This window comes from Streptopelia decaocto (assembly GCF_964273445.1).
Source record: "Streptopelia decaocto genome assembly, chromosome: 13".
Lineage (NCBI taxonomy): Eukaryota > Metazoa > Chordata > Aves > Columbiformes > Columbidae > Streptopelia > Streptopelia decaocto.
In genome coordinates, this window is record NC_138668.1 from 14,741,848 (window position 1) to 14,765,722 (window position 23,875).

At 42.0% G+C, this 23,875-nt stretch overlaps 1 protein-coding gene across 1 annotated transcript in view; it reads left to right on the forward strand.

Annotated features, from left to right (window-relative positions):
- Window positions 1-193: 193 nt before the first annotated feature.
- LOC309445563 (BOS complex subunit NOMO1) overlaps window positions 194-23,875 on the forward strand; it is a 28,607-nt gene continuing 4,925 nt past the window's right edge. The window contains exons 1-27 of the mRNA XM_082064506.1: window positions 194-362; window positions 670-759; window positions 1,937-1,982; window positions 2,416-2,516; window positions 2,640-2,746; window positions 2,938-3,010; window positions 3,516-3,668; window positions 4,814-4,951; window positions 5,711-5,800; window positions 6,395-6,500; window positions 6,885-7,035; window positions 8,307-8,484; window positions 9,166-9,307; window positions 9,954-10,085; window positions 10,826-10,962; window positions 11,227-11,314; window positions 12,308-12,371; window positions 13,478-13,573; window positions 15,847-16,056; window positions 16,350-16,432; window positions 17,387-17,546; window positions 17,668-17,794; window positions 18,434-18,547; window positions 19,207-19,334; window positions 19,873-20,014; window positions 20,784-20,867; window positions 23,279-23,389. Coding sequence (XP_081920632.1) covers window positions 234-362; window positions 670-759; window positions 1,937-1,982; window positions 2,416-2,516; window positions 2,640-2,746; window positions 2,938-3,010; window positions 3,516-3,668; window positions 4,814-4,951; window positions 5,711-5,800; window positions 6,395-6,500; window positions 6,885-7,035; window positions 8,307-8,484; window positions 9,166-9,307; window positions 9,954-10,085; window positions 10,826-10,962; window positions 11,227-11,314; window positions 12,308-12,371; window positions 13,478-13,573; window positions 15,847-16,056; window positions 16,350-16,432; window positions 17,387-17,546; window positions 17,668-17,794; window positions 18,434-18,547; window positions 19,207-19,334; window positions 19,873-20,014; window positions 20,784-20,867; window positions 23,279-23,389 — 3,180 coding nt within the window. The 5' untranslated portion in view covers window positions 194-233. The remainder of the gene's footprint in view (window positions 363-669; window positions 760-1,936; window positions 1,983-2,415; window positions 2,517-2,639; window positions 2,747-2,937; window positions 3,011-3,515; window positions 3,669-4,813; window positions 4,952-5,710; window positions 5,801-6,394; window positions 6,501-6,884; window positions 7,036-8,306; window positions 8,485-9,165; window positions 9,308-9,953; window positions 10,086-10,825; window positions 10,963-11,226; window positions 11,315-12,307; window positions 12,372-13,477; window positions 13,574-15,846; window positions 16,057-16,349; window positions 16,433-17,386; window positions 17,547-17,667; window positions 17,795-18,433; window positions 18,548-19,206; window positions 19,335-19,872; window positions 20,015-20,783; window positions 20,868-23,278; window positions 23,390-23,875) is intronic.

Below are 23,875 nucleotides of genomic sequence, written 5' to 3' on the forward strand. Positions count from 1 at the left end.
GTTGGACAGACGGACATGAGGTTCTCAGGACATGGGGCAGTGCTGGGGTGGTGAGGGTGATGATCGTGAGGGTCTCTTCCAACCAAAATGACTCTGATTCTACCAGTCCCGCGGAGAGTCCCGCAGCGCCGCGGGCAGAGCTGGCGGCGGGAGCGAGTCCGCCGGGCCCGCAGGGGGCAGCAGAGCCGGCCCGGCGCGGCAGTTCCGGCGGCGCTGAGTCAGGGCTGTGCGGGATGCGGGCCGGGGCGGCCGCGCTGCTCTGCGCGCTGTGCTGCGGGCTGGCGCGGGGCTCCGAGGACATCGTCGTGGGCTGCGGCGGCTTCGTCAAGTCCGACGTGGAGATCAACTACTCCCTGATCGAGGTGGGCGCCGCCGCTTCTCCCCTCCCGTCCGGCGGGCGCTGGGGCCCTGCGCCCCGCGCTGTGTCCGGCTGCGCGGCCCGGCCCGGCCGTGGGGCGGAGGAGCCGGGCTCTGCTGTCAGCGGCTGTCCCGAGCGGGACCGGGCCCTTTGCCGGCTCTGCCCGGCAGCTCCGAGTCCTCTCTCGGGATAAACCTGGTCCCTGTGACCCTGGGGACACCGGAATGTAAAAGCGCCTGGATAGAGGATGCCTGGTTCCAGCTCTGCTCACGTCTTTTAACGGGTCTTCCTGTCTTTTTTGTTTATTTTAGATTAAGTTATATACAAAACATGGTACTCTGAAGTACCAGACCGATTGCGCTCCAAACAATGGCTATTTCATGATTCCCCTGTACGATAAGGTAAGAAGCTGAGATCCCAGGGCTGGCTCCTGTGCCGGCACATTAAATGTTGGAACAACACCCACCCATGAAATCTTTGAATCGGGACATCATTTAGTTTGTTTTGGACCAAGCTTTCAACTGTTTCTTTTTGTAGTGCAACTATTTTATTTCTCATTGCTAAGTATTATCATGATAATATTATCTACAGTGTGGTGTTTGTGCTGTTTGTCTGTATGACTGCAGCACTGGGAGACTGAGTTACTGCCAGCAGCCATGTGTCTGCAGCTCTACAAACACTCACAAAAAGTGCAGGTTCTTACAAGTACAGATTAAGCTTTCAGGTATCCGCCTGTAGAATGTGTTTTGAGATGACTGAATTGAAAATAACTTGAATGACTAGTTGCAGATACTAAAAAAATATTAGGAAAATAATCATTCAGGAAGTTCAGAGTGTATCAGAAGTTTAATGTCTGTAATCAGAAGTTTAATCAGAAGTGTATCATTAAACTGGTTTAATGACTGGAAAAATGTTTCCATTCAAATTAAATACAAGCTGCCCTCAAGTGATCTAAGTGTTTTGCTGTTTTAAAGAGCAAGTTAACTTAGATCAGAAATAAGTCCTTCCAAATCTAAGAATGTCAGATGCTTTCTGACCTCAGCGATGTCATTCTTAAGTCTTTGAGCTTTTCTGTGGACAAACTTCAGAGCATATATGGCAGAACGTATGTGGTGCCCACTGATCTAAAGAAGATCCATGTGTAGATTAATACTCTTTTAATAGGATTGAAATTTTATCCCATGTTTGGGCAGAATGATTGAGTAGGACCTCCTAGTGGAGATACTAAAGGCTGATTTAAAGTGCATCTGTTGGGGCAGGTAGAGATAGATTTGAACACTTTCTAATCACTGAGCTGCTTGAACATGAGCCAGGTTTGGTCTGGAATTGGTATAAACGTGATGATACTTAATTTTTGGTCTTAGCTGGCTGGATGTGAGCCCAGCATCCCAGCCTGCCGAGGTAGATGTTGTGCTGCTTTGAACAGAGTATCTTGGGTAGGAGGAAGGGAGAATGCGACACTCGAGTCTTGTATTATGCTCTGTAGCATGGTGCTTGTGTTCTGACTTCTTTTTAATTCTGTAGCTAAATTGAATTTAGATCAGTGAAGACAGTTATTGTTTGTTTTTTTATTTGTAGGGGGATTTCATTCTTAAGATTGAGCCTCCCCTAGGGTGGAGTTTTGGTAAGTGCTCATATGTCTTCTTACAATAGCACAGTAAATCTGCAGTGTGGGACTTAATAACTACCTCTAACTTGTGGCTGGCAGGGAAAACCAAGCACTCTTCAATAAGCCTAATGTATGGTTTTAATAACTGAAGTGTACTTACTGTACCAGAGGAAAATAAAGCTGTAAGATAGATGCTGACAAAGTAACCCATGAACTGATTTGACGAGTGTGGGTTTTTGACAAAAACGATTGCAATGCAAGGAGGAAAGAGGATTTTTAACATGGGGATTCGTGGATGCTTTAACTTTGCTGAGGCGAGACTTCCAGAGCAACACTTGTGTGCTTGAGTTAATGCATTTCTGTGGGAGTTTTGTGAAGGTAAAGTAGAATTGTTTTATGATTGCTCTGTCACTTAATACCACGTTGTGTCATTGTTCTTCCCCTCCAGAACCAACCAGGGTAGACATCCATGTGGATGGCATTAATGACATTTGCACAAAAGGAGGTGACATTAACTTTGTGTTCACAGGGTTTTCTGTGAATGGAAAGGTTAGACTCCTTTATCTTTTTTTATTCCATCTTGTGCTAATTCTGCCTTCATAAAAACATTCTGCTTCAGCTCTGCAAGTTATTTTTATTGATTTATACTCTCTTTTTTTTTCATTTCGACAGGTTCTCAGCAGAGGCCAGACATTAGGACCTGCTGGAGTCCAGGTTGTACTGAGAAATGCTGGCAGTGACGTCAACATACAATCAACTGTTACACAACCTGGAGGAAAGTGAGTGTGTGTGGTGCATATTTAATTAATCTCTTCATTTACACTAGATTATTTTAATTGTGCAACATCAACTGGCATGATAGTATTTCTGAAATACATTTTCTAATATATGTATAGAGTCTGAATTTACAGAAGCAAACAGATGTTTGTGACTGTTTCTGAAGAGACGTAACCCCTTTCTTGCCTTACAGGTTCGCTTTCTCTAAAGTGCTTCCTGGCGAATATGAAATCTTTGCGTCTCATCCCATCTGGATGTTGAAAGAGGTCAGAGCCTACAAAAGTTCTGGTTTACCTGTTTAGTGAGGGTGGATCTACTAGACCTTGTCTCTATCAGGTAGTGTCAGGAGGGGTTTTTGTGAGTGGACAAGGTTAATGAAGTTTTCGTAAGTTTAGTTTAGGTAGTCAAGAAACTGCCTCGTGCAGGCCAAGTTTGAAATAGTGGGGCCAGCCAGGGAAGGACTGGCGAAGGAGCTCTTGCATTACATGTTCTAATCCTATACATTTTGGAGGAGCTTGCACATTGTAGCTGCTGTTCCAATCCTTCCCTCGCAGACTGCTTGCTTTCTGAGGAGCTCTGAGATCCTGAACAATTTCTCGATCAGTAAACCAGGAAGAATACTGTTTTGTGAAGTATCTTTGTTTTAGTGCCTTTGTGTTTTGAATAGCCTGTTTCTGCTGTTGAATATACAGCTGCTGATTGTTCTTTAGGTGCTGTAAATGAGATCTTATGCCTACTTTCGATGACAGTGTATATGTTTCTGCATTTCAGTCAAAGACAGTGGTACGAGTGACGAGTTCTAATGCTTATGCTGCGAGCCCTCTGATTGTAGCAGGCTACAATGTCTCTGGGTCAGTAAGGAGTGATGGAGAACCCATGAAAGGCGTCATGTTTCTCCTTTTCTCTTCTTCGGTCACTAAAGAGGTAATGGTGTATTGGTACCTTTTCAATATGAGTATGGATGTAAATAAGAAGCAGCTAAATAGCTTCTAGATTCATATTGCCCTCATACTCATCTCTCCTTCATTGAACTTGGCTTATAGAAAACATAAACTGTACAGCCCCTCAAGCTGTATCTTTTTTTTTCAACAAGGCCCTTGTAATACAACATTTGTGTCCATGCTGAGTTTCTTCATGGCCTCCATGGAATACCGCAGATGTGTAACACAACAGCCATCTCTCTCATTGGGGGCAGAATTGAGGTTTAAGGTCTACATATTTTTTTGAACACAAGAAATTAGAAAATTCCTTTAATTTCAACTCTTTTGAACTCTTCGTTATTGTTTTCAAACAACCAGGCTCCTCAACAATCCAGCTGTTCAGGGGCATAGAAAACTAAGACCTGAACTGAAGCAGGCAACAAGTGCAAAATATAATATGATTCACAGCACGTTATCGATCTGTGTATTTTCTGTAGGTCAGCAGGGTTAAGGGGTTAAGACAATATTTTTCCAGTTACACCTTTTTGCATGTTAGATTTTGGTTAGTAAATGTGTTTCCTCGTGAGGATGACACTTCTCCATGGTGAAAGACCAGCTTCTTGCACAAGGCACAAGATGTTGCCAGACAAATCCTGAAATTCACTGTACAGTAGCTGTAATTTGTCTTCAGCATGAGGTCTCAATTGCTTTTTGGCCTTTTGATGTGAAGATAAAGTTTTATAGCTTCTGTTGCCACCCTAAAACTATTACGAAATGAGTGTGAAATGTTTGGTCCTGTCCTGTGTTTTGTTATGTAGAGGAGAGCTCTGTTCTGTAATGCAAACCTTGTCCACAGAACTGGAGTCAGTTAATGTGAAGACATGCAGGGCGGTTCTGGGGTACCAGGGGATGTTGACTTTTCCATTTTTCTGTCCTCATTACCATAAAATTGATTACTGGTTGTTTTTTCCTCTTATACCTGGACATGAATTGTAGGCCATGCTATCAGACTTTGCCTCTGAAATAGTTTTGTACTTCCCATCCTTCATTCACAGTTGTTCACATCCTTCATTTCCAACCCTCCTACATCCCCCCGAGGTTATTTTCTCTGTTCTCCCATGGGAAAAGAAGTTGTATTTATTGCCACAGGACATTGTGGGCTGCAATATTTCTCCTGTGGATGGATTCCAGTCAAGAGATGAGTCGCTATCCTATTTGTGCAATGTTGTGTCAAAAGAAGATGGATCTTTCAGTTTTCTTTCTCTGCCAAGTGGAAAATACACTGTGGTAAGTAGCTAGAAAGTTAAATGCTTGTCTCTGCATTGGGTTGTTAACTTTCATTTTTTAAACTAGGTCATGCATAACTTTGTAGCTGTTAAAACAGAAATAGTTGAAATGGATTAAATATTTGGAATAGGAACCTCCAACCTAAAGCATGTGACAGTCAGGTAGGTTGCTGTGATTGGGCTCAGCTGTGTGGTTTCTGAGGAAGGACTTATTTGCAAACAGGCTCTGAGTGACCTGAGTACATTGGCCAGTCACAGAACCACACCTGGAGGCTGCTGGGCCACTGAGAGGTTTTTGGCTATAGCCACCTCCTCTCCTTCCAGTTCTCTGTTTCTTTTTTGCCCATTGTCTTTGCTGTGTCTGAGCAGTGCAGGAGCATGGTTGTCAGTGCACTGTCTGGAGTGATTGTTTGGCATTCTCAGTCCATGTGATCTTGAAAGTTCTTTCATTCCTTTAACTCTTCCAGCGATCATACAGTCTTCTATACATAAGCTCTTGCACAGCAAAGTACCTTTGCTGTATTCTGAGGGTGACTTTTCTGTCCCTGCAGATAATCTCATATGGTTTCCATCAAACAGCCTTGAAATACTGCCTTTATTCCTGTCCCCATCTCTCTTGAGTTATTTTTTCCAAGAAGTTTGCAGCCTGTTTGACCATTCACAGAGGTGTCTGCTAGTGATAAAGACATGTAAAATGGTAAAGGCAAACAATCGTGTCGTCATAGCTTCTTAGGAGTCAAAATGATGTGTCTTCTTTCAGATACCATTCTACAGGGGAGAGAGAATTACCTTTGATGTTGCTCCATCTAGACTGGACTTCCTTGTAGAGCATGACAGTTTACAGATTGAGGTAAGGTGTTCAGAGGAAATAATCTTTTTGTGCCATTCTTGCCTGTAAAAGTAAACTGATTTTAGCAGAAAGCAGCTGTATTATGGAAAAACTTATTTGTAAGAAGTTTGAAGACATTTATTACACACACCCTCTTGCACAGCAGGGAGAAGATGGTATCTGGCATGGTGCTGTATTTCTACACTTCAGTCCCTTTTACTAGGAAGAAACTAAATAGAGAAAAGCTGTGTGCTGTGTTCAGTTTAATGTGCATGTTGTAAGCAGGCAGTAATTTTTCAGGTTGCTTAAATTTACGTGTTCATATTGTCGGATGTCTGGAGAAGAGCCTGTGAGTTTGTCCGGTTTGCCTTGTGTAATGGCATTATGAACTGTACTCATGCGGAAAAACTGAGAATCTGTTCCTGTAATTTGGGGAACAGTGTGCCTGAAGATTGATATGTACTTACCTTGTGATTTTTCTGGTAATTTTCTTTTTCCTAAAGCTGGAAATAAATTGCCTTTATATGTGCGTGGGGTGAAAGCAGTCGTTGATTGCTACTGGTGTGTGTTTGCTTTTACTCAGTAAAGATTAATGTTGACTTTTTCCTTTTTCAGCCTGTTTTCCATGTGATGGGTTTCTCTGTCACAGGGAGGGTGCTGAATGGTCCTGAAGGAGAAGGAGTTGCTGATGCCACTGTGACTCTGAACAATCAGATTAAAGGTAAGCAGGGGTCTCAGTCTTCATGTGTGACATGAAATGAAGCCTTTGAGATAATATACTAGTACTGTTGTGATTTATTTGTAATACTAAACTGGTTTTCATGCAGTTGACTAATTTTGCATTTTCTGCCTTAGATGAGAGTATTAGGTGTTCATTTGTTTTGCTGTAAAAAATTTCTGGTATTTTCTTTCAACTGTATGACAAATTGTGTTTTGAAATACAGAAATGAATATTGGTCTAGTAAGAAAGCATAATACTGTTTCTTTGTCTTGCAATGTAAATTAAAAATAGCCTAAAGCAGTGCATGCTCTCTAACTCTTTGACACGTAAGAATAGACAGTCAAGACATGGTGTGTTTTTAACTCGTCTCTTTGTTTATTACAGTAAAAACAAAAGCTGATGGCTCTTTCCGCCTTGAGAACATAACAACAGGTACATACACCATTCATGCCAAGAAGGAGCATCTCTTCTTCGATACTATTACAGTGAAGATCGCACCAAATACACCCCAGCTAGCAAACATCATTGCAACAGGGTAAGTACTGGTGACGTGATGGAAATGTCATTTGGTATGTGGACAAGTTCTTGAAAGTGCATGGTCCTTTCCCACATCATGCCCAGACTTGCGTACTGTTGTCAGGAGCTTGAGAAATTCAAGGTAAATAGGACAGTATGAGTGCAGAGTGATGTTTTCTCCACGGTATTTTGCTCAGTACTAGTTAAGGCTTAGAGCTCCCTCTTAATAACCTCTCCTGTGTGAACAAAGATGCTAAAACACAGGTATATTGAGCAATTACAGAACTGTGTGTCAACCAAGGCAGGAACAGGGAGGCTTTCTGCTGCTGATGCTGCACTTCAGGTACCCTCGTCCTATGCAAGAGTGGAAGTATTAATACATAACTGTGTAGTCCAGTGTCGTACCAAACCTTTACATTTTATTACACAGCACTCTCAAGGTCACAGTCGTCTTCTGTTTATATTGTCTTTTTCTTCTTTGTGTTTCTTTGGCTGCTGGGCATGAACCTGTATAATGGCAACAGGATGATTTTGGGGGTGTAGGCAGTGGTGGGAGAGACATGTGAGCTGAGGAAGACAAAGGGGGTGGTTCTCTGTCCACGAGCTTCTGCTGGAGGAGAAAATAGTGGGAACCTTCTGGAGAAGTGAAAACTAGGAATTTATTGAGGCAAAGGGCAACTAGCTCATATGGGCTTAGCTAGCTAATTAAAAAAAAAAATCTGTGTGATGATCAGTTGCAGTTTTTTCAGTTACTAAATATGTTGTGCTGTTGAAGGTGAAAAGTAAAACTTAACATGTTGTTTCTAATTTGTTGTATTGTGCTTTCACAAAAGTAGGTGTACTAGGATTATGTTCAGGTGAATTACCTATCATGTTTGAGGTCTTTGACACAGAACATTTCAAACCATTTCAAACCCGAGGGATGGCAATCCTAAGTCAATTGCCCACCTAGCTGAAAAAAAAAAGAAATTAAGGAAAAAGGCTTGAAGGGCTTGGGGGGCGAAATAGTGAAGCAATGTGCTTGCAAATAAAAACATAACATCATAGTGAGTTCATTGTAAAAGAAAAGATCCCCTTAATTGTGCATGAGTTTGCACTCGCTCCACCATGTTTGCATATAGTATCTCTTTGATATGAACACTCTTTTCAGGAGAAATCCATTTGAATTCATGTGTTAGTACCTCAACAGCGAGGTTTACTTTTTAAGGAAGGTTTAAAATAAGTATCTTTTTATGAACTTTGTTGAATCAAGATATTAATATTTCTTCTGATGCCTGGCTTATATTTCAGATTCAGCGTGTGTGGCCGGATCTCAGTAACTCGTTTCCCTGACACAGTCAAACAGATGAGTAAATACAAGGTGACCATGATGCCTCAGGACAAGGACAAAGCATCACTGGTTACAACAGAAACTGACCCTCAGGGAGCATTTTGTTTTAAGGCAAAACCGGGTACATACAATGTTCAGGTAAGACAGAGCTTCCATTTCTTTGTTTTAGGACTGTCATGAGGTTATCGATTTTAAACATGTAATTTCCAAAAGCTGAGAAGCTGAATTTAGTTTTTCCGGATCCTTTTCTCCTGTTTGCACTATTTAAACAATTACAGTTATTTCTTTTGTTGTTGTTGTTTTTTTCTTAATAAGTCATTGAGTTGTGATGTCCCTTAGATCACTTATCTCAACATATTATCCTGTGAGTGAGAATGTGTACTGTTCTCAGATGCCTAAATGGTTCCCGAGATTGTAGGTTACAGCAGAACCTGTAGTACAGCCACCCTGAATTCTGTGTTGTGGGAGATAGTGCAGTGTGGGAGATGAGGAAGTGCATGGTTATTAAGACCTTAATTGTCCTTATAGATAATGAATTAGCCTAACGTAGAAGCAGCAGTACATCCTGAAGTGAAGTTCACTCTGACTTTTGAAACCAAGCTGTTTGGAGGACTTTTAGCTCAGTTTCATTGCAGTTCTTTGGAGGATTTTTAATATAGAATTTTGCAAGCATATTTGGGAGGCTGGTTTTGCCTTGCCTGGGATTTTCAGTAAATTTCCATTTTCTAATTTCTGATAAGTGGATTGAACTCAAGAGAGTGGGTGTGTTTGGGCTGTTTTTTAAAAGCCAATGATGTCTTGATGTCATGTGCTCTACAGGTGATTATTCCAGAGGCTGAGACCAGAGCAGGACTGGCTTTGAAACCCAAAATGTTCCCTGTTGCTGTTACAGACAGACCAGTAATGGACGTGACCTTCGCTCAGTTTTTGGCATCCGTCTCAGGGAAGATCTCTTGTTTAGGTAAGCCAGATTTGAAAGTGAAGTGGAAGTGGGAGCAGAAAACTTGAGTGATGCGTGTGTGCATGAGTACTCTTTAGATCAAGCCACTTGGTGTGGTTAGCCCCATCAGCAAATAAGTAAATTAACTTCCAGCAGCTCTTTTTTTGGGACACCTTACAGCCTAATAAGGTACTTTAAGAAAGCTTGGGGTAAAGTTATGTACCTATTTTTAATACTTGCTAGGAATAAGCAAATATTCCTTCATCGGGAAGGAATTCTAACCTGTTTGCATTCCTCAGAAGATGGTTAAGTTCTGGAAGGAAATAGTCCTGGCTGACACTAGGGATACTGTACGTCTCAGGTGTTTTCTGGGCCCTGTAGTCTCTGCAGAGCAAGGTGGACCTAGGAATTTAGTGTTGGCCTCTGGTTGTTCCTCACCATTAGATAAAAGTGTATGATTAACAGTCTTGAACTTCCTGAAGAATGCAAAAAACAGTGGTAAACATGTACCTAAGAAATACAAAAGTTTTAATTGGAAATGTTCTCTACAGGAAGAGAGTAATCATTTTAATGTTGGTGCACAGGAAGCTTGCTTAGGGTGGGGGTTTTGGAGGCAGAGCTGCCAAGCCAGAACGCAGTCTCATTTTCTGCTGTCTTTTTTGTGCAGATGCTTGTGGCGATCTGATGGTGACATTACAGTCTGTGAGCCGCCCGGGTGAAAAACGCAACCTGCAGCTCTCTGGAAACACAGACTCAGTGGCCTTCACATTTGAAAATGTGCTGCCTGGCAAATACAAAGGTGGGATAATGGAGAACTGCTTCAAGTGTTACCTTAGTAGTAAATTTGTGACTTAATCTGTATGCTTCTGTTCTTATGGATACCGTTTACAGTGTGCCCAGTGTGGAACGAGTTCTGAAAATTGAGAGAATCTGGAAAAATCATATACAGTGTAGCAACTTTTCTTAATCTTGTGTGTTTAACCTTTTTGTCAGCTTGCAGGTAGCTGCTCTCTTAAGTTTTAGGGTTTTGCATGGCTGCTGTGAGGAAAAAGGGCTTTATCATGACCTGACTTGTCCCAAACCAAAAAACAGGGGCACACCCTCGTTCTTCTGCTTCCAGAGAACCTCTCCCGAGCCTGCCTTGGCCTACTAGGAAAACAGATTGTTTTCCAGGGGAAGGTGTAGGAATATATACAGATTGCTCTTCTTATAGACAAGTCAGACCATCTTGATGTCAGGTGAGGTTGGAGTTAGATTCTGATGTCCTCCAGGCTTCTTTGACTGTCACATCGCGGAACTCCCCAGGGTGACAGGACCTCATTATTCCTTTTTATAATAGCTTTTCTGTTCCGAGATGCGCTGGATTCCTGGTGATGCTGCAGTGCTGTGAGCCAGCTCTGCTACTGCAGCCATTGTTGTGTATCTGGCTTTGAAGATTATTGTCAGGGAAGTTAGAGTGATAGAAGCTTTTTATACCTCAAAACCTGCTCTTACTCACACAGTTTTACTTAATAAAATGCTTTGTGTGGTGTATTCTAGTGAGCATTGTCCATGAAGACTGGTGCTGGAAGAATAAGTCTTTGGAGCTGGAAGTCCTGGAGGAAGATGTTTCAGGAGTGGAATTCAGGCAGACTGGATATATGCTGAGGTGTTCTCTTTCTCATGCAATTACACTGGTACGTAGGGAACAAATGTCCTGTGTTTTTTTTAATGACCTTAAGTAGGCAGGTTGGATTATGCTTGGAACTGGAGCTTTCTCATGGCTATGGGGAGTCGCGTAGCACAGCAACACTGGTGTGCAGAGTGCTTTGGGATTTGTCTCTTAAAAATGGCCTTATGTTGCTAGCTGCTATAAAAGAGAAGTATAAATGTATCTTCAGGCAAATCCTGTTTTCATTTTGTTGTTTGGTAGTTACTAATGGTGACTTGTGGCTTCACAGGAATTTTATCAGGATGGAAATGGACCAGAGAATGTTGGTGTTTATAACCTGTCCAAAGGAGTGAACAGATTCTGTCTTTCAAAGCCAGGTAACAGCTCTAACATGTTAGTTTAAAACACAAAGAACCAGTGAACTAATATTACTGAGAATTAAACCAAACCAAACACACCCCCCCCCAAACAAATCACCACCAAGACACAACAACAAACAAACAAACAAACAAAACCCCAAATCAAAACAACAAAAACCAACACGCAAAACCAAACTGTTCTGGTTTCTGAGAGACATTGTTTTATTTCCATCTCTATATAAATGCATTGTTCTAAGTTTTTAGAATTCTTTTGCTGTTTTGTCCTTCACCCAGATACAGATTCCAGAAGCAAAATATTATTATTTTTTTTTGTCTCAGTGAAGGGCTTTGATTTTGGTTGAAGAAAGAGCATGTTCAAATAATCTTGTTCATACGAGTTCTGTTTATCATTCACATTAGAATATGAGTTAAACGTAGAAGTTTCGTTTCAATACAGGATTCCTGAGGGATAACTGTTAGAAGTACCACAGGGTTCTCTACGTCAGGGAAAAGAATGATTTAAAATTAGATATTTTTTTTTCCCTCCTTTTAATGTCTTAGAGCTAATTCTGTAATGGCCCCTTAGCAAAACAATTAAAAATATATTTGGTTTTGATTCATTCTTCAGCCTTGAACTTTTCATCCTCAGAACCACTAGTCTCATTCACAAGGCAATAATACAAGGGTTCTATAATCAGCCAAAGGGTATCAGCTGTGGGACCATAATAGGTTACGGCTGAGCTTTTTTGGTTTGTTGTGTTTGTAATTATTTTTATCTGTAGTGATGCCTAATGTTGTTTTATATCAGTATATATGACAAATGCCGTGCAGCTTCTAGTGGTGATCTGTGCCAGCACAGAGGTGAATTCATTTACAAGTGTCTGTGTAAAAGGTAGTACATATATAGTCACATTTTGTAATTGTTTCTCATGTGATCTCAACAATTCAGCCAACACAGTAAGCTTGATGATTTTTTTTTCAGCAGATCATTCTTTGGTTCAATGTTTACAGGTGTATATGAAGTGACCCCACGTTCCTGCCACCAGTTTGAACATGAGTATTACACTTACGACACGTAAGAGCAAAATCTGGTTTTGATGTTATGCCTGTCAGTATGCTTTCTCAAAGCTTCCTTCTGCAGCCGCTTGCTTTTGTCATTCAGGATGTGTTGCTATGGCCGGCTGTAACCAACAGAGGAAAGCTTTAGTAAAGTGTGTCAGATGTGTTCTCTTGTCCTTTCTAGTCTAAAACAAATATAATCAGGTAATGATAGGCTTTAAAGATACCGTTAGTACTTTAAATGGATATTTTTGTCAGCTCTCTGTCTGTTTGATGTTGGTTTTGCTCTGTAAAAAGGCAGAGATATTTCACTGGAAACTGTTAATCGCTTGTGAGAGTTGAAATGCAAAGGACAGGGTGGTAAGTTTACCAGGAGGTATATACCACTGTTGTAGTGCTGTAACTCTGTGGTGATTTGATTCTGCTCACCCCAGTTTTTGAAAGCTGGATAAATATACGCCATGATCACAAGTAAGCAGTGCTGGTCTTCGCAACTCAGCCATGTTGTGTTAGTCATTTATAGGTTATGGTCTGGCAATGTACTTAATGGCTTTTTCGTTCCAAAAAGAGGATTTCTGCTCCCATACTACTTCTAATTCATTAGCATGGCAGAAAACAAATTCAGAATTAAAATCTGATTCTTTTCTGCTGTGTTAGTGAATTACAGGTTCTTTGAAGAGAGATGTGCTAAACATGAGAGCCAGGGCAGAGTGAGTGCCTGGTAGAAACTGAAACCCTCTGTTGGTAGCAAAGCACCACTAGACTTGAGCATCTTGATGAACTATGACTGATATGACAAATGCCTGGGTGTCCTGCTGTGTGTAAAGGGATTGTACATATCAATCAATCCAATCAGCTTTAGCCTGGGAGGAAGCAGGAGGCACAAAGGAAGGGGTTGATGTGGCCAATGTCATGCAGTGGGTTGGGGTTCTGAGCTGGAAAATGTTCCCTTTCCAACGTCCTATCATCTCAGCACCAAGGCTTTGCTATTTAATTTGTGTATCCTCTTTTATAAAGCACTTCACACTTCGGGATGGGAACGCAAACTCTGCCAAATAAGATTTCATTATTTTCTTTAGGATGGGAACCTTGAATTCACCCATTTGTAACTTTGATTTACAGGTCCTCTCCTAGTATCCTGACGCTCACTGCAGTTCGACACCATGTCCTTGGCACGATTGTAACAGATAAACTGATGGATGTGACCATTACCATTAAGTAAGAACAAAGAAATCTTGGGGCTATAAAAAGAGAAAGACAAAGACATCTGTCTCATAAAATTTTACTCTGGTTTTAAACTGTGGTGGCTGTTTTCTAAGGAGATGGCATCCAGCTCTAGACTGCAAGAGGTTTCTTTGCTAAGCTGTGCTTTGAGATTTTTGTAGATGGATAAAAAATTCCCAGCCCTCATTTTGAACATTGTCGCTTCATTTCGATATAGTCCCAATCTACTTGTGTGCAGTGGTACAAAGGAATAGTTTTCTGAGTTTTCACACACTTCAATGAACTGAAACTTCAGGATTCAGAGGGTATTGTTTAACTTGGGTCTGAGCTCTTCAGCACTGTTATCTATTTTTTTCACTTTTTGTTTCCCCAAAATGAGAATCTGATGCTTTAGAGCTTTGTTGCTGGTGTGAAGAGGGTTATAAAAGAAAAACCATGCAGAGTGATTACATACTAATGTGCCAATTTATGTTTAGGTGAGCAGACATCTCTCTAGGTAGCACTGGTTTATGAACAGGTTTAATTGTATGAGGTGCCAGTTCTGCCTGGAAGTGTCTGGTAACGATGAGTGCTTCATTAATGCTCTGCTGATGTCCGCTTGTTCTAGACTAGGGGTTCTCCAACTTTTTGAGCATAGAAAACATCTCGGAGAACAAATCACCTGCAGAGCATTGCCTGGAGCTGCCTGGGTTTAATGAACCTATAACTGCAACTATTGGGCAACTCAGCAGCTGGAAGAGAAACATTGAGATAGCAGAGAGCCATTAGGGTTTAAAAAACAGCTGAGGGAGGAGGTGACTGTTGTACCAACCTTCTGGGCTGGTTGGGCTTTTTGGGACTATTGGCAAGTGCTTTGAAGAGGCTTTGCAGCCAAAGTCCAATTAGTGAAATATCAACATAAAAGGAACACCTCTGGATTTAAAAGCAAGACAGTTGTGTTTAAAAGTCCCTGCTTGCATACCAGATCCATGGTGTTACCTTTCACTTAAAAAGGAACAAAAAATAAAGCTAATTCTTAACAATTTTTCGTGATGGCTTCTTATGTCTGAAAAGTGAGACTGTAGTAATTTATTATTAATATAATGAGACCACGTGCATGTCTGTACATATTTTTAATAGGTTTTACGACAAAAAAAAAATTGGTATAATTTTGTATTGTCTGTGGGCTGCAGGAAAGAATTAAAACTCTTGATGAAACTTAGTGTGCTAGAGTGATGGTATCTGTTTCTCTTCAAAAAGGCAGAATATAGGTGAAGACTGAAGCAGGAGACAGAGCTACCCCGATAATCTAAAGCAGTTGTAGGAAAAGTAATGTGATCATTTCAGTTCAATCCACATAGAGAACTTTGCAACGTTCTACAAGAGTTTTTCAGGCTGTTGTAGAAGAGGCAGGAAATAAGATCCAAAGCATGGCTGGAGATGAGAAGATATTGCTGGGTAAGAGAGGCTGTGATATCCAGAAAAGTGAAATGAGATGCATTGTTCTGAGCTCATTTAAACAACCCGGTTTAGTTTATCCAGCAATCTGTTCAGGGGTCAGTGACAAGACAGCTGGATAGTTTAGATCTATGGAGCATATAGGTTAGAACTCAGAGCTTTTCCTGGGAATTGCCAGCTGTTGGAAGTATTTGCTTGTGATAGGAGGTTTTTTTTCTCCTTGTGTACTCCTGAGAGGTGGATTCTGAGGGAAAGTTCCTAATACTGGAAAAAAAACAAGTGAGCTTACCAGTCTTTTTATTTTGTGTAACTCATCCTTTCTGTATTAAGCTTGTTCTCAGGTCTGGAATTCCAGTCTTTCTCTTTTTGGTTTAGGGCTCTGTTAAAGGTACTCTTGCAAACTGGTCTTTGGCTTAAGAATTTCTGAGTTGTGCTGGCATGTCAGTGCTTCTGTGCTTCAGCTGGTGGCTGGTACATGGTGCAAAATCAAGACTCTGCTCACCAAAACTTCAGCTTAAGCTAAGCTGTTGGACTCCGCAAGGTGGTTGAGATGTCGGCGTGTGGCGCTGGCTCTGCAGTGGGATGCAGGAAGAGGAGGCACCAGGGCCATAATTTCTTGAATTGTTATAGCACGATGGGGCAGAACTTACGGGAGTTACCGGTAGGTCCCATCCTGCTAGGCCAGGTAGCTTACCCATAGTGCATAATGGATTAAAGAAAAAATCCTGGAACTTGTTTGCTGTGGTATAAAGGCAGTAATGAACAGATATAACGAGCTCTTATCCTTCAGTGTGCAAGGAGATGATTTGGTTTCTCCTCTGTGTTTTCAGGTCATCCATTGACAGTGAACCTGCCTTAGTTTTAGGGCCGCTGAAATCTGTTCAGGAGGTGCGTCGGGAGCAGCAGCTGGCAGAAATCGAGACCCGCCGACAGGAGAGAGAAAAGAAGGGCCAAGAGGAGGAAGGAACCAAACCACCAGTGCAAGAAATGGTGGAGGAACTCCAAGGACCGTTCTTATATGAATTTTCCTACTGGGCAAGGTAATACCAAGCTCCAGTGGGCGAGGTCTGTTCCATGTACGGTTGTCTGGTGCCTCCACCAAACAGATTAATGACATATTCCATGCTGTGGGGGTACTTGTGCCTGTTTTTGATGACTGCCAGCTAAATGGAAACTATTAATAGTACCACATAAAATGAATTTTGCTTAGGTTATTGTTGATATTTTTTTCCTTGGGGTATTTAAATGGGTTCTTGGGTCAATTTGCAAGTGTTCTGTTTCACATGAGAGCTGCTAATTTAGTTTTCTTCTAATTGTATCTTGTGTTTTATAGGTCTGGAGAGAAAATTACGGTGACACCATCATCCAAAGAGCTGCTTTTCTACCCACCCTATGTGGAAACCGTTGTTAGTGGAGGTAAATATGAACAAAATCTAGTTTGAAAGGAGTAGAAATTTAAGGCAGAAATGTATCCTTATAGATAAATAACTTTTCAAAGGTAAAGTTAAGAAAGTTTTGGTTGCAGCTGTTTCTTTGGGCCAGTTTCACTCTGGAATCTGGAAGCCCAGGTATTCGGTAGAGGCTGCAAGTACAGTTTTGATCAGCAGAATATGCTTCAAGTGCTGAAAGAGCACCTGGCACAAGAGGAAGGACTACATTTCTGGATGTGACACCAGATTCTCAGAATAGTTCATATTACTCTCATTTAGAAAAATAGTTCTGCAGAAGCGATGTTTGTATTCTAAGTTTGTTACCAAATTCAAGTTTCTGTTAAATTTTGTTTGTAGTACATTACAATAATAAAAATATTCACCAAAAAGTGAACCTCAAAATTGTTAGGATTATCATTAATCAGTTGATGGTACTTGTTATGTCGATGTCCATCTTGCTCTCAGGTTCCTAAGTGAACAGACTTTGAAATCACTAGAAAATGTTAGGTACCCCTTTTATGTGCCTCTTTGTCATGCACATTCTAAATACATTGGAAGGGAGGGGGAACACAATTTTACTTATGTCATCAAACACAATATATGCTGACGTGTCAAAGCCCAGCTAGAAGGCAATATTGTTGGAATCTTCTCCATGTGTCCGCAGTATATGTAACTTAATCCTTAGAGCACTTAGCAAATCCAGAATGTTTGCTTTGGAGAAGTGCTTAAAGTTTTGGAACTTAGTTACAGATTTTATGCACATTCAGATGCTTTGAGATGTGTTGAAAGGCCGTGGAATTGTGTGGGTTGATATCTTGTTCCAAGGTGAAAGAACATCAGCTGATCACTTTGGAAGTGGTTACGCTCTTGCTATAAGACAGAATGGCAAGTGTATTTTTGGCTTTCTCATTTGTCTTAAATCCCCTTTGCAATGACCAAGAGAGTTGTCCTGGGAAGCTGAAGGAGATTCATGGAAAAGCAGGCTTGTTTCTGGAAGGGCGAATTCACCCCGAACTGGAAGGCGTTGAGATCATCATTGGTGAAAAGGGAGCAGCTTCCCCGCTCATCACAGTTTTCACCGATGACAAAGGTGCTTACAGGTAATTAATGGATCTGTTTTCATCTTTTGGACTCTGTAGCTGAAGTGCAATAGTGACTTGACAACGTGTGCATGATATCCAAGTGTTTTTTTAAAAATGAGTTCTTTCCTTTTATTTGAAGTGTTGGCCCACTCCACAGTGACTTGGAATACACAGTTACTGCACAGAAAGAAGGGTTTGTTTTGACTGCAGTAGAAGGAACAGTTGGGGACTTCAAAGCTTTTGCTCTTGCTGGGGTGACGTTTGAGGTAATGTTCTAAACAGTTCGGGTTCTGAATGAGTAATGTGTGCAGTTAGAGCTAGACAGGCAAAAAAATTAACCCATGTGTCCCAGCCGAACACAAATGGGTGTGGGATTTGGGGATAATTTTGTCACAGGGAAACAAATCTCAGTGGATGAGTTTAGTTGCAGACCATGACTTGCCATGCAGCAGATATTTTGCAATTTTTATATAGTGAAAGTTAGAGCCTGCAGTCCAAAAAACTGCTTTTATTTGTGTTTGTAGTGTTGGACCACCTTCTTGAGGAGTTTTATCCCTCAAAGTGATTTTTTTCATGGACAGTCTGGTCCAAGTAGTGGGTGGTTCACATCTTCGGGGTACTTTGTTCTGGCCCCCAGCATGTCCTGTGCAGTCACAGAGCATGACTGTTGTGGTGGCACGTGCTGTGTGTGGCTGTGAGGCCCGATGTTGAGCACACACCTTCTGCGGCCCTGCGGTCTCGCAGGAGGTCGGGGATGCGCTGCAGAGGTGGCTCGTTTTCCTCTGCATACAGCTGTGTGCTTTGAGCCACCACATCTGGGCACTCCCCAAGAGGCTTCAGAATTGAACCCTTCTTCATAAAGCAACCCCTACTTATGCCTAAAACTATTGCTTTTTCAAAAACAGATCAGATCAGAGGATGACCAGGCTCTTGCCGGAGTTCTCCTGTCTCTCAGTGGAGGGGTGTTTCGGTCCAACCTCCTGACGCAGGACAGCGGCATACTGACGTTTTCCAATCTGGTGCGTTGGAATGGATTCTTCTGAACGTGGCTGCACGTGTGGTGCCGTGTTACTTTGCCCTCCAGAAGAGGAATGCTGTTAGCTCTCTGATGTGGCAGGTCTCCTTTGAAATCGTAACCCACAACGAGAGATGTAGGTCTGTCCCTCAGAGTGGACAGCACTTCACATCTTTTACTTGCCAAGGTCTAACGTGGCAAGACATTCCTCCCCAACAGGTAGCAGATTATGTTGATTGATCTTGATTACTAATTTGCAGTCTGTAAACATGAAGCAAGCCAGTTTGTTGATGATCATTTGAGAGACTTGAGAGGAAAGAAATCTAATTAGATTATTGATCTGTACGTGTGTGTGGACATGCCTGAACAGTTTCCTTGCAGACATCCTTCCCTCCTGGTCACTGTCCTGTCCTTGAGGTCTTGTGAGGTTTTGGGGCCATAATTTCTTTTCCCTCTTCAGGCTTCATCTCCTGGTGGAGTTCAGTTGCTTTATTGTCCAACATGCTCCTGTTTTTCAGCGCTTACGTTTTCCAACCAGTTTAACCTACAGTTGGGACAGAGAATTTCAGCTCTTCAGGGAGCTCTTGCAGAAACATAATTGTTTGGAGTTGATGCATTTTTCTATCACTATCAGTAAACAGCTTGTTTTATGCCTTTTTGCAGAGCCCGGGGCAGTATTATTTTAAACCCATGATGAAAGAGTTTCGCTTTGAACCATCATCACAAATGATTGAAGTACAGGAAGGACAGAATCTTAAAATTCGGATAACGGGTTACAGAACAGCTTACAGGTTAGTAGAGCTGAAATGCCGTGCAAAATGCTGCATACTGTATCAGGATGCGTTATGCAAAACGTGTGTTTTCTCCTCATACGCCTCTGTTCTGAAGGTTTGGAGGGTACTTTTGAAGGCACCATCTCATTTTATTACACTGTGATTAAGGACTTTAGCCTTTTCTTAAGCATGTGGAGATACAGCTGAGCCCAGATGGCAGGACTGAGGAGAAACGTTGCTATGGGAGCTCCGTGTCACTGGCACCGGAGGTGGCTTGTCCAGTGGGACATGAGAGCACTGGTCTAGGGATGGCAAACAGTTCACGTGTCTGACTTCAACATCCTTTCCTTGCCCTCAGGGGCAAGCACTGCTGTTCCTGCAGATAATTCTAATGCTTTAAATGGTTTTACGTATACATTATAAATTCCCCTTTTCTTCCCCATGCTATGCTAAATATTTTAAGTACTTTTCCCATCAGTTCTAGCAATAAAACATATTTAAAATGTGCATTAAAACAGCATCTGCAGATCTGTAGCAATGGGCTCTCTTCCTCTAGCTGTTACGGCACAGTTTCTTCTTTAAATGGAGAGCCTGAGCAGGGAGTCTCGGTGGAAGCTGTGGGGCAGAAGGATTGTAGCATCTATGGAGAAGACACCATAACTGATGAAGAGGGCAAATTCAGGCTACGTGGCCTTTTGGTAAGGATTAGAACACTCCATGTCATTTACTTTTATGTTAGTGTGATAATGGAGCAATGAAATATGTTTTATTAATTAGCTACTGACTTCTGTTTTCCCATCACATTTGCCAGCTCAGATTCCCCTGAGTTTCTCTGTGTTGGGAAACACTGTCATGTAGTGAACATTCATTCCACTAAAGAGGGAAAAAACTTCAGGTAAAGTGTGTGGGACTTGCTGGCAGCGCAGCCACAAACCAGGTCCCGTCAATGCGCTGGACGCTCAGCAGGGTTCAGGTGTTACGGCCCAGAATTTGGGACAGCATTATTTTCTCTTGTGAAAATACTGCGACGGCATTTTTAGCAGACTATTGGATGTATGATGTTGATTGTACGGCACGTATGTGAGGGAAGCTGTTCCGCAGGAAGTGTGAAAGCTGAATTTATGGGACCACTATGTATGGAGTAAGCAATTTACTGAGGCAGAAAGCAGTATTTAATCAGGTTTTAGTCCTGTTTGATTTATCTTCTTTCTAGTTAAAACAGTTGACAGCAGATGATTTCTTTTCATACTGTAATGTAGTGAAAGGTCTGTGACAGTGCTTTTGTATTTCCTGGCAGTAAACATCACTAATGGTGTTGCTGAGTTAAATTTTGTATTTGGGATAAGGAAAACTTTAACTGGGTAGAGTTAGATCTGTTTAGGTGGTGTATTTTAAATGGAATGTTAGAAAATTCTCTTGCTGTTTTCTGAAATTAAAGTATGGGATTTCTCCGAATGTTGATTTTAGCCTGGTTGTGTGTATCACGTCCAACTCAAAGCAGAAGGCAATGATCACATTGAAAGAGCTTTACCGCAGCATCGGGCAATTGAGGTAATTTTTTTCTCTTCATTGTGGAATCACTTTAATATGAAATGCATCTCTCTAGGCATTATGTCTGCTCTATCAGCAGCAATGGAACTGAATACGTTCTGTTTAGACAAGTGGCTTTCAGCAAGTTAGCTCCCTAAATACAGGCCCCATATTGTGTGTCAGCATCATAGCTTAAAATGGAAATGAGATAAAGCCCAAACAGTAAACGAGTGAAAAGGATTCTTTCCCAGTCACAAAAACTATACATCAAGAAAGAAGAGAATAAATGTGTAGAATGCCTTTCAGCAGTTCTTTATGGTGTAGAACAAAGCACAAGTGACTTGAGGATGCTGTAAACTGTCATGTTGTTCTGTCTTTGTGTTATACTTATTTATTGATTGATAGATTTTTGTTATGCTTTATTTGGTCCAAATACTGTAGTCTTGATGTAGATGAAATTGCCCTTCAGACTAGCAAATCTTTATAAAGTATAATAATAACTTCGAATTGAAACCCAATGAAATCTTGTTCAATATTCCTCCATCCTTACAGATTCAGATTAGTTGCCTTGCATTTATCTCTTGACATCCAGGAAAGGTTAATTAGCCTTCGTTAGCTGTCCGGAACTTTTCAGTGGGAGATGGTCGTTATTTGACCCATGTCTGACCAGGGTGTCGTCCTTTGCAGCCAAACAGAAGGGCAGAAATCGTTCAAGTCTGTAGTCTCTTCTTGCTAAGAGTGCTTGCTGGTTGGGTAGGGGAAGAGAACGGCAACCCAAATTCCAGAAAATCATCTGAAGGTTATGTACACAAGTGACATCCGTGTACTGTAGCTCGTACTAATAGTATCCTGGCTCTACTGCCCTTTTCTCCAGGAGAGAGAAGCGTTTGCAAGACACCTGCAAGGAAGATGCACGGCCTCAGCGTGCCAGCGCTGGCCCCGCTGCCACCTGTCTGTGCAGTTATTGTTTGAGGAAATGCTTTTCCCTCCTCTGAGCCGAGTTCAGATTTAGAAACACAAATGTTTTCTATTGTAAACAATTTTGAAAAATATATACTTTTGAAGTAGGCTATATTATGACAGGGGCTTATTCCTCATTAATCAACTGTATAAACATCCTCGTGCAGGAGTATAGGGCAATGACTGTCCCCTGTGCTGGGCACTGGGGAGGCCAAACCGTGAATCCTGGGGTCAGGTTTGGGCCCCTCATGCCAATAAAGCCCTTGAGGTACTGGAGCAAGTTGAGAGATTGAGTTGGGCATCTCCCTTATGAGGAAAGGCTGAGGGAACTGGGGCTCTGGAGCTTGGAGGAGACTGAGGGTTGACCTCATTCATGGTGATCAATATGGAAAGGGTGAGTGTCAGGAGGATGGAGCCAGGCTCTTCTCGGTGACAACCAGTGACAGGACAAGGGGCAATGGGTGCAAACTGGAACACAGGAGGTTCCACTTAAAGATGAGAAGAAACTTCTTCCTGGTGAGGGTGGCAGAGCCTGGCCCAGGCTGCCCAGGGAGGTTGTGGAGTCTCCTTCTGTGCAGACATTGCAACCCGCCTGGACACCTTCCAGTGTAACCTCATCTGGGTGTTCCTGCTCCATGGGGGATTGCACTGGATGAGCTTTCCAGGGCCCTTCAACCCCTGACACTCTGGGATTCTGTCAGAGAAGGGAACAGAGCTGGTGAGGGGCTGGAGCACAAGTGTGATGGGAGCGGCTGAGGGACCTGGGGGGTTCAGCTGGAGAACAGGAGCTGAGGGGAGACCTTCTGATCTCTGAACTGCCCGAAAGGAGCTTGGAGCCAGGGGGGTCGGGCTCTGCTCCCCAGGAACAAGCGCCAGGAGCAGAGGAAATGGCCTCAAGTTCCACCAGGGGAGGTTGAGGTTGGATGTGGGGAACAATTTCTTCCCCAAAGGGCTGTGGGGCATTGGAACAGGCTGCCCAGGGCAGTGCTGGAGTCACCATCCCTGGAGGGTTGGACAGACGGACATGAGGTTCTCAGGGACATGGGGCAGTGCCAGGGGTGGGTTGTGGTTGGACTCAGTGATCCTGAGGGTCTCTTCCAACCAAAATGATTCTATGATTCTAACATGCATCTCAGCACAGATGCAAAATCTTGACGCCAGTGTTCAGACATCAGGCAGTCTTGTGTACGTAACTCAGGCTCCTCCAAAATATCGTGTGCTTTTGATGCTTCCTCCATTTTTGGTTTAACTTAAAGCCATCGGACTTGTTCTGATGAAGCACGTCTGTAATTGCAAGCTGTGCACTCTTGAGAAAAAAGAACTTGCAATTGGAAAGCCTGGAAGTTTCCCTGTGGTTAGTATAGAACAAAATTCACTTCTTGTTTAAAATTATGAGCAATATTCCTGTTGTGCTAACTGTCCTATGTTAACTGTTCCTCTGTTGGTAAAAACATGACTCTTTTATGTTGCAGGTTGGGAACAGTGACATCGATGATGTTAATATTATAGCGTTCCGGCAAATTAATCAATTTGATTTAAGTGGAAATGTAATTACATCTTCTGAATATCTCTCCACATTATGTGTAAGTTCAAGCCTTTCATTTTTGCCACGTGTATTTGCTGTTGGTTCCCCAATGTTTTTTTTGCAGGGTCACTGGAAATTGTTCAGTAGCCAGAGTGCATATTTAATTCAAATTATGACTAATAATTTAATTAAGGTGAATGTGAATTACAGACAGAATTAAGATTCCAGTGTTCCTCAGCGCTTTGCTTTAATGCTTCCATTTTTTATGGGAGTATGTTTAAGAAATGCTTTCTCAGGTCGGCCTGTACATTTTTGGCTCTGCTTCCCTGATGAGGGGTGCCCTGTCCATAAGGACAGCAGGACACCAGGGGTGACATGAGTCCTCTGTGTCAGAGAACTGCATTGATTCCTGAAATACCCGCAATTTTTGACGTGTGTCTGCTAGCAAGAAGATACCATGTGAAAGCAATGATAGCACAGGACCCATTAATTTAAAAGTAGAGATACAAGAGAGATTACGAGATAAATAGTAAAGGTGAAATTT